The sequence below is a fragment of the Chelonoidis abingdonii genome, chromosome 3 (assembly GCF_003597395.2).
Source record: "Chelonoidis abingdonii isolate Lonesome George chromosome 3, CheloAbing_2.0, whole genome shotgun sequence".
NCBI classification, from domain to species: Eukaryota; Metazoa; Chordata; order Testudines; family Testudinidae; genus Chelonoidis; species Chelonoidis abingdonii.
In genome coordinates this window covers 104,108,009-104,118,125 of record NC_133771.1, presented here as the reverse complement: position 1 = coordinate 104,118,125, position 10,117 = coordinate 104,108,009, and the positions used below count along the sequence as shown (strand labels likewise).

At 39.5% G+C, this 10,117-nt stretch overlaps 1 protein-coding gene across 3 annotated transcripts in view; it reads right to left on the bottom strand.

Moving 5' to 3' along the window:
- Positions 1-476: 476 nt before the first annotated feature.
- The window catches only part of AKAP7 (A-kinase anchoring protein 7), a 145,440-nt gene continuing 135,799 nt past the window's right edge, over positions 477-10,117 (bottom strand). For 2 of the 3 annotated variants that reach the window (XM_032800788.2, XM_032800791.2), the window contains one exon: positions 1,632-2,700. In XM_032800788.2, coding sequence (XP_032656679.1) covers positions 2,513-2,700 — 188 coding nt within the window. In that variant the 3' untranslated portion in view covers positions 1,632-2,512. Of the gene's footprint in view, positions 2,701-10,117 lie in introns of all 3 variants that reach the window. The other variant, XM_032800792.2, reaches the window with a different exon arrangement.

Genomic DNA, 10,117 nt, shown 5'->3' with positions numbered 1-10,117 from the left:
CACCCTTAGTTCCAGCACTTATGTATGGGACCCAGTCCTGAACTACTTCCTCTGTCAACACTTGATTTCAACGAGGTTAGGATTTGGGCATATAGTAAATTGTACTTTCTAACCCACATAGTATACAAAGTAGCAAAGAAACTTCAAAAAGGTTAATCTCCAGTGTTGTTTGGTGTCTTGTCCTTTAAATTTTGACATGGGGCATCATATAATTCTGTTAAAAATGTAATGTACTGGTAGGTATTTTCTTCCAATATATACCGATTCGGAAAGATTCAGGACTTAATTTATAGGGTTTCAGCATCCAAATTCAATATTCTCATCTGGGCATAACAGTCACGATCGTGTAATTAGGTATAAGTTGGTGGAGGAGGGAGGAGTTGCACCAGAGTCATTTAATTACCTCTGCCACAGTTACCTTCAAAGGTGATACTTCATTTTATCTAAGCCCATTTGAGAGGGAAGATGACACCGTGCAAAGAGAAAATGTTTTTATTAGGAAGATGGACTCGAATACATAAGATGCATTTTTCAATATGCTCTCATTTATCACTTGAGGAAAAAAATAGCTGATCCGTGAGATAAAATACCATTATAATTTCATAGTTGATGAATAAAACCTTATACTGCAGTTTTACAGCACAAATCTGATATTGATCACAGAATGTATCATTAACTAGATGATTTTACAATTGTAGGTAGTTTCCACAAATGCTTTAAAAGTGCTAATATTGGGCCCAATTCTGCATTTTTGTGTGTGTGCACCCAATACTTCCACTGAACTCAGTAGATATGTTGAGTGCACGTGAAATATAGGTTCAGATGCCTTTTCACATAGCAGAGGGCAAAGAGATGGAGGAAATAACAGAAATAAAAACAAGTATCTTGTTTCCATAGAAGTGACAAGGCAAATTATTCTGAACAATGATGATTTGAACAATAAATAATGAGGGTGAAATCCTGGCTCCACTGAAGTGGATGGAAATTTTGCCAATGACCTCAGTGGAGCCAGGACTTTACCTTGAGAGATTAAAACATTCTTGCTTGCATGTAAACAATAGCAGAAAAAACATTTCAGCATGTGTATTCAAGTGCTGATCAACAAACAAACAAGAATCAGTGCCAACCCAAAACACCAGCATATACAGAAAAGACTAATCATTAAAAATGTCGTCTTCAGCTATACATTTTAAAAATCACTTTGAGAGTATGTGTTCTAGAATGGCCACAGTGTTTGATCAGAAATTAGTGTTTCTGTGGCATAATCATGACAGAGACCTGCATCCTTAACTTTTTCCTTCCATTCATCCATCCATCCAAAAAATGATCTAGAGAGCTACTGTAACTCATCAGTAAACAGTCTGTTCTTTTCTGTGCATGTATTTTAACACAATACCACACACTATATTGGCTTTCATTTATATTGGCTGTAGTGTTTTAAAAAAAAAAAAACACAGATGGAAAATTTGTAAAAACAATATTTTTTCATCATAAAACAGCCATATGAGATCTTTACACCATCACTATTTACCATAGCTGGAGAGTTGGAGTCAACATGACTTTTTAATGACTGCTGTTTGTCTGTCTTGAAACAGTTCCCTGTTAATTTTCATCCGGGTCTCAGGGTTTGATAAGAGCTCCTTTATCTTATTCAGTTTTGAGAACAGGGCCAGCGATTCTCTGTGTAAGGCTTTCTTTATTAAGTCTGATTCATGGCTCTTCCCTAGAGGAAAAAATGATACAATATATTTTGCATATAACTGTCATTTCTAAATATTAAAGTATGGCATTAATGTATCAAAACAGGCATGTGTTTTCTTTAAGTACTTAGAATTTCACCCATGTTTATTGTATATAAAAAGGTAGTGTTTTGTCAAAAAATATAATTTATGTGAACAAACTTTACTGAAAAGTGAAGAACACATCCTGGTGTCACATTCAAGAGAAACGCCCATGATATTACCTTCTGTGTAATAGTATCTGTGATAAACATCTCTAGAACTTTTTTAGTTTAGCATTGCCTGCCCTTAGCTTTGTAGCAGAATGTGGAGTTCTCTGCTGCAGATGAAGCGAGCAGTTAGGCAGCTCTGCCAAACAATGTAGCTCACATTGTTTTCATTTATGGCAGGGCGTTGTTCCATGGCCATTCACTGCAGTGCAAAAGGCATACACAAGGGGTTCAGTTCCTCTTCGAAAGGTATGAAGAGATTCTCTGTAGTTAAGAAATTGTGAAAGTTTGATCTTTTTATTTCAAAATCTTGTCTTTTTTTCCCCAATCATCTTTCCCAGCATTCAGTCGTTTTTCAGCAATGCAAACGCTTTTCAAGAAAGTGTTTAGTGAGTGCCCCTCGATTCAGAATACATTTCTGGTAAGAGACGTTCACAAAGCATAATGCAAGTCAGCCAGCATAATTTAGCAGATCTGAACAGGCAGCTGGGACATATTTTGATGGTTATTCTTGGTGGATTTGTGCTTCCTTGGCATTCTCACAGCGCTCACTTTCTGTTATCACTATAATTTTTCATTCCTATTGCCATTAGCTGCTTCCTCAGTTTTCACTGGGCTTCCATCTGTCTGTCTGTTTTTGTTTTGAGTTTCTTCTAGATACTGCTGTACAGCCTTGAGGACTGCGTTCTCCACCAGCTTTTTGCTGAGGCTCACCAATTCCGCATCATCTGGCTCTGCCCCATTCTTTTCACCTACATACCATAACAAACAAGAGAAGTAACTAATTGCCATGGAAAGACAGCACACACAGTGTATCATGATACAGTGTCTGTCTGAAACATAAGTCTACATATTAGGTTATCAGCTGGATTTTAACTTGTTTTGTTCTTGAATTTGTAGAAATAATTACCCACTTTACAAGACTTGGGCCAAATATGATGTGTTAAGCCATGTATAAATCTACCGAACTGCAAATATTCAACTTCTCATCTAAAATTATAATATACTTTGTAAACTAATAAATGTAAAAGCATCTCAGTCAGAAAGCTGGAAGTGATATTAGCTGCTTAAATCTTTTTCCTTAGCAAACACACTTTAAATTCAGATATTTAAAACAGTACCAGTCACAGTTAATTTACAATTTACTAATGCTCTGGACTCTAGTTACAATATATTTGTGTTTATCCTTTTGTTTTATAAATGCATAGCCTCCCAGATGTTTGTAGTTAATCCCAAGAGTTCCTCATTGGAAAAAGGAGGCCTATGGCTAACTACCCCTCGCTCCCCCTGCCAAAAAAAAAAAAAAAAGTATTACAGCTAGTCAGAAAACTTTAACTTCAATGCAAAAAATTGAAAAAATATTTTGTACTTTTTCCCTGGTTTCTGACAATCTCTAATCCTTGCCAATGTAAATTCAGTAGTTTGTTCATGCATGTCTGCCTATAAAAGTAAGAGAGACAAAGTGCAGCTGGAGGTGGGTGGTTAGCAGATTATAGATTGTCATAATAAGCCATCACAAAGTGATCACTTGACATCTGATTTATCAGTGCTCGTCCTCAAAAGGACACCTGCACATCACTTTCAAAAGAGGAGCCTTGGAACTTAAATTCATAATTTTGCTATACACTAAATATCATGGACTGAATAGAGACACTGGATTTATGGAATATTGTAACAAGTCCGCTCCCACAGCTGTTCCTCCCCCCCTTCTTTTTGCCCCTATCACTGGAGGGGTTTTAACAGGCCACTTCACCTTGAATGGTCCCTTAAAATATACATTAATTACTTATGCTAAACAATCTGTTCCACCTTTTATATAGCTGTTACACTTTGAGGACTGGTCTATACTCCAGACTTAGGTCAACGTTAAGGCAGGTAACTCTGTATGTGTCTACACTATAATGGTGCTCCTGCCGACGTAAGTAGGCTCACTACATTGACTTAAGTCCACCTCCGTGAGAGGCGTAGCATTTAGGTTGATGTAGTCAGGGCGACGCAGTGTCCAAGTAGACACTGTATTACTTACATCGCCTGTTGGCTGTCAGTCCTGTGTGGGGCTTATAGCTGGAGCCCCAGGGTCAGGGCTCCATTTGTGTGCCCCATGAAGGACAGGTGGGACTCCAGCTATCAGTGGCCCACAATGCCCCACTGTAATGTTCATGGAAGCTACGGGCCTACCCTGAGTGCTTTGCAAGAAAGAGGCCCACACACACCGTGAATTATTGGCTTTAATGAAGGTAACGTGACACACCCGCAACGGGGACTCCGGGCGTTGCTGTCACGGAGGTGGGGAACCCAGCACCGAAACTCAGCTCAGCCTGGATCGGAGTTCAAAGGCGGGACCGGGATCATACAGCTATATATACACAATACAAAGCAACTCATACATATGTAAGAAGGGACTTCCCACAGGCTATGTCCGCTCTTTGGCCTAAGGCCATACAAACTGGTTTCAACCAGTTAAAAGCAAGTTATGGCATGCCGTGTCCTACAGTGACCGGCCACTTAGCAAGCAGGGGCTTTTCACAAGGCCGCCGAGAAAGCGGAAATACCCTAGCTAGGCCGTGACACAGTCTTTCGCAGTCCCCTACATTCACACAGTTAAGTCAATGGAAGACCTCCTGATGAGGACCTGCACTACTGACAGGAGCATGGTGTGGATGTGAAACACCACTTTAATTACTACAGTAGCTGTATGTCAACTTAACTTTGTGGCGTAGATGTGCCTTGAGTAAATTTCCCCGACCTGAAGAAGAGCTCTGTGTAAGCTTGAAAGCTTGTCTCTCTTGCCAATAGAAGTTGGTTCACTTAAAGATATTACCTCGCCCACTCTGTCTCTCTAATATCCTGCGAGCAACACAACTACAGCAACATTGCATATGAAAGTAAGAAGTTTTTTCCTGTCCTATGACTAGCAATAACAAAAAAAAAAAAAAAAAACCCATGGCTACAACAACACTGCATACAGCCAAGGAAGACAGATCTGGCATATTGTGACTGCTGTACGACTTTATCCACTGCTTGGCTTTTAGGACCTGACTTTCACTGACTTAATTTGCACCCACAAATTTGCAAATTTTGTTTTTGTTCAGTAAATATGATGCTGTGCATGTATGTTTAGGGGCTATATTTTTTAATGACCCTTTTATGGAGTTAACATTCTGTAGCAAGTAGAGGCTAGTTAGTGACACACATCTGCTGAGCTAGATATTACTGTGGCTTTTCACCACAAAAACTTTGTTTTATTATTCAAAAGCTAAAATTGTTAGTTTCCTTTACCTGTAAATTGACTTACCGGTAAGTCTGACATCAGATATTGAGTGACTATAGACATAAAAGAATAGTATTCTACCCTGTGGTAGCAAAATCTTGATGAAAATACAAGAAAGTAGAAATGCAGTTTGTTTTATTAAAATCATTATTTTAATGCATGCACAGAGTACAAGGAAACAGAACAGGTAATTGCACTTTTCAGAGGAAGTTTCCATGGTTAGCTGTTGGGTAACATTATTGCTGGATTCAAGAGCTATGTTTTTGATCCTAATAAGTGCTGAGAACCTGCAACTCTCAGTGAAGTCAGTGGTAAGTGTAGGTACTCCGCAGTTCTGAGGAAGTGGCCTTACATCACTGTTAATGTGCAGAAAATGATTGATTAGGAATGGAAACCATTAGATGCCATTAGAAGGACATCATTAAGCCTATTAAGAAATGTCATTTTTGCTTGTACAACAGCATACGATTTCATACGAATAAACAAAATTCCCTTGTGAAAATATTCCCTGCATTATTTCATAAATTCATGTGTATATGTATAAAAACACATGCATTACTGTATACAAATAACTTCACAAATATATTTTAAGTTTCTTCAAATATGAAAAAGAAAAATAAGACTACACTTATGGATTTGGTTTTTTTACGTATACAGTAACTCCTCACTTAGTCGTCCCGGTTAATGTTGTTTCATTGCTGATCAATTAGGGAACATGCTCGTTTAAAGTTGTGCAGTGTTCCCTTCTAACGTCATTTGGCAGTCCCCTGCTTTGTCCACTGCTTGCAGAAAGAGCAGCCCGTTGCAGCTAGCTAGTGGGGGCTTGGAACCAGGGTGGACCAGCAGTCCCCCATGAGCTCCCCACTCTTCTAAGTTCCCTGTGCAGCAGCTGCCCAGCAGACTAGCAATTGCAGCAGTCCCTCCCCCCACTGCCATGTACTGCTCCTGCCCTCTGCCTTGGAGCTGGTCCCTGAGACTCCTGCTTGCTGTGTGCATCTCTCTCTCTCTATCACAATCTCTCTCTCTCACACACACACACACGGTGTGTGTCTCTGTCTCTGTGATGCTATCTCCCCTCCGTCCATTCCTGCTACCTTATAGAGTGTGTGTTAACCCTTGAGGGCTCAGCCAATTGCTAGTTCATCATTTAACAATAAGACTTTCCCCAGGAAATATCCCTCCCTCTGACTCCTCCACCTCAACCAAGCTTCACAATCATCATCACTGTGTACCAGTATTAAACTGTTTATTTAAATTTATACTCTGTGTAAATATATACTGTGTGTGTGTGTGTGTGTGTGTGTGTGTGTGTGTGTATAACACATAAAAAATATAATAGTCTGGTGGAAAAAAATTCCCTGGAACCTAACCCCCTCATTTAAATTAATTCTTATGGGCAAATTGGATTCATTCAACATCATTTCTCATAAAGTCACATTTTTCAGGAACATAACTACAACGTTAAGTGAGGAGTTACTGTAGTTCACATATGTACAGTAGAGTTCTACTTGTTCTCTAGGTGTGACATATTCAGTACTTACCAACATCCTAACACCTGGCTCCTAAGTTCTGTTTTGCCACTGGAGAGATCAACATGAAACCGAAGTTCGTGTAGATCTCTCTGCATTTGAACAGCACAAGTGAATTCAGTGTAAATTTGCCTCGAACCAGTGCTATGGACTGGAGTATGGGGAGGGGTTTCTAGGTACACAGAACTCAAACACCTGGAGCTGTATTCATCAGTGTTGTGAATTTTTACATCCCTACCGTCCCTAACTTACACCAATGTGAGTGCCTGGAGGATGTTACAAGTTAATTAGTTATGGAGGTATGTCTTCCTCTAGTACAATCACTACACCAGATCCCGTTCTTCCATGACCTCAGCAAGAAATGGCCAAATGAAGGAAGGATTGAAGGGCAGTTCGGTATTATTAATGTATTTAAGTACAGAATGTGCATGCTTTAACTACATCCCTTTTCTCCCATCCCATAGACATTGCTTGTCTAATTCTTACATTTGTAAGCACTCTGGCAGCAGGACAGTCATCTTTTCTGAGTGGATAGTGCCTAGTACATCATGGGCACTACCAGAATACAAATAAATAAGTCCTCGTGGTAGGTGCAGCACCAAATTGGGCTCTTAGAAATGCAAAGAAAGGGTTATGTTTTTGTGACCTGAATGTCAGTTTGTGTCTCATGCTTATACTTGTTGCCTATGCTGTGCCATGCTGATGCTAACTTGTTGCATGACCTATTATGGTGGCGTGTGCTGTTGCTGCGCCGGCATGTATTTTGAGAAAATATATATTTTGAGAAAACAATTTCTGAACACTGTGGGAGAAAAGAGTAGAATCAATCAATAAATAAACGCCTCATTTTGCTCATCCCATAAGTGTCCAATTTTCCAAAAGAGCATACCAAATTGGTATGTTGTGTGTGTTTCTCAGTTTATTCATGCTGAGCAGAGCTCTTATTAATGCTTGAAATTTCAGCTTGCAAGAGCCAGAACAACTGTTCTAAAATGCCCGTAACATTTTTAAATGAAATTTTATTCTCCCCCAGTGTGCTGGTATTACGTAGCTATGGATGTGAACGAAAATCCCCAAAGCAGGCTCCAAGTTTGGATCAGAGTTCACATCTTTTACCTCTCTTTAATGGGCCAGATCTAAATACTAATTCAGGACTCCCTTAAATTAGAGACAGGGTAGAGCCGAATCTGGATTTTGAAATGCCATGTATGGAGTTGTTCTGATTTGGAGGTTTGGTGTCTCCTGTTCCAGAGACCGAGTGGGACACACAATTCAGAGCTGGGGTCTTGATTTGGATCCAGCTCCAGTGTAGATAACCAATCCATTTATATGTACGTGCTGGGGATATTGTATTTTTGTCAGAACTGCCAGTACAGCTATCCTATAAAAAGCAGGCTTTGTAACGTCTTACAACATCCAAAAATAAGCAATATTTTATTATATAATGTAAAATAAGCAATAAAATGTGCCCGGAAGACCACTGAAGTGCCAAAATCTCAGGATATAGGTATGCTGTTTTTGGCCTTGCTTTCACCAACAGGAGAATATCTGATTATGGCCCAATGATGCCCACCCTGGGGCAAATTGAAACTGATTTGTGGGGTTATAAGCGGGAAAATAAAAAATCAGTTGGAAGGCCTGTGTTATGATGGGAAAGTTTTATAGTGAACACCCAGGGGAGTGCTGTGCTGCTAAAACATAGCCATGTCTCACCATTAGCTAATCAATTACCTAATACTGTTTTACAAATGGTATATTTAAAAACCTCACAGTCACTTAGGCAAGCTTTTAAAACTCTTATCAAATTCTTATGAAACACTTGATGATGATTTAATTTTTTTATCTTGTCTTTGCCTTGTTACTGACTTCCCAGCTATTGATGCATAAACATAAAGGTGTCTGTTTTAGTGCTAGCCTCTCTCTCTCCTCCCCTGCTTGATTTAATCAGTGATCTGCAGTACACGCTGAGACATCACAATGACTCAAGAGAGGCCCATCCTGAAAAAAACAAATAAAGCCAGCATAAAAAGGCATTGCTTGTATACAACAGGGTATCGGGCCAATAATCATAAGCCCCAATAAGTATTGCAGGAAACTAACCTCCTAGCAGCTGCCTCCAAACTACTGTTGGATATATTGGGGGACAAGAGAAGCCAAATGTTGGCCATTTTGGCAAGGTTATAGTCAAACAGATTCATTATGTTCACAGACCCAATAGTACTGTCCTCTTTGTGAGTGACTGTCTCCCAGTACAGTCTCAGCAGAGACCTATCTGCTGCAGATGTCATATCTACAATGTGCATGTAAATGTGGAATCCTCCTGTCTAGCTGCTCTATTACTTTTGTCCTCAAAGTGCAGCAGAAATGCAGTTTCAGCTACATTCAACTTCATATGCCTACAGAATATAGGACCTGATCCAACATCCACTGAAGTCTATGCGAGTCTTCCCAGTTCCGGCAGTGAGTGTTGGATTAGGCCCATAGACCTGCAAATACAATTGTGACATTCTATAGACTGACTTCCCCGTGACTGAATGACATAGTGAGGGTGAGGAAGTGATAATGAAGAGCACTGTACATGTACATAACATTTTGCATGCACACACCTGGTAATCAGCTCTGCATTAAACATGTCCTTGTTAATTAGGGGGATGTAGAGCAAAACCTGTCTTGAGCAGTCACTTAATAAACTGACCCAAACTAGTTGCTTAGCAGTGACAATTTGGTGTGAAAGATGGAGCAGAATTACACTATTATGATGATTGTGAGCACAACCAGAAACTAAAACACAATGTGCTAGGCAATGGAAGAAAGGAAAGTATGATCCTTTTCCTAAAGATTTTGCCATCTAAAAGCATTTGGTATAAATTAGGTTATTCTCTTCAGACAGGAGATTCCCAGTCCTGTACAAATTTCACTGTGTCTATAAATAGCTAAGCATAAACTGTTCTGTTAAACCACTCCACCAGTGAGGGCAGGGTATATGAGGCCTTAGACTTGTTAAAAAGAGGACAATTGTAGGATTCTCTTGATATAGCTGAGTCTCTACTTAATGTCCTGCCTCATTTCCTGCCAAATGAGATCTGTTTATGAGCCAGGATAGTTCTCCATTAAATGTGGCTTGAAATGGCACTCCATTGCCTACAGTGGAGCTGAATACAAGGAAGTAAATGCAACAAAAAATCCCACCTTCAGGAAATAATTACCATGTTAAGGGCTGAAAGAGAGTGAAAGCTTCATTGTTCTGAATCATTGCGTCTCTTAAACTCAGAATCTGACTTCTCCAGATGTATCTATATCAAGTATGCTTTCACTCTCTCTCCCCAGGTTGTGCAATTTTGAATATATTTGTAAATTATGGGGAGAGAT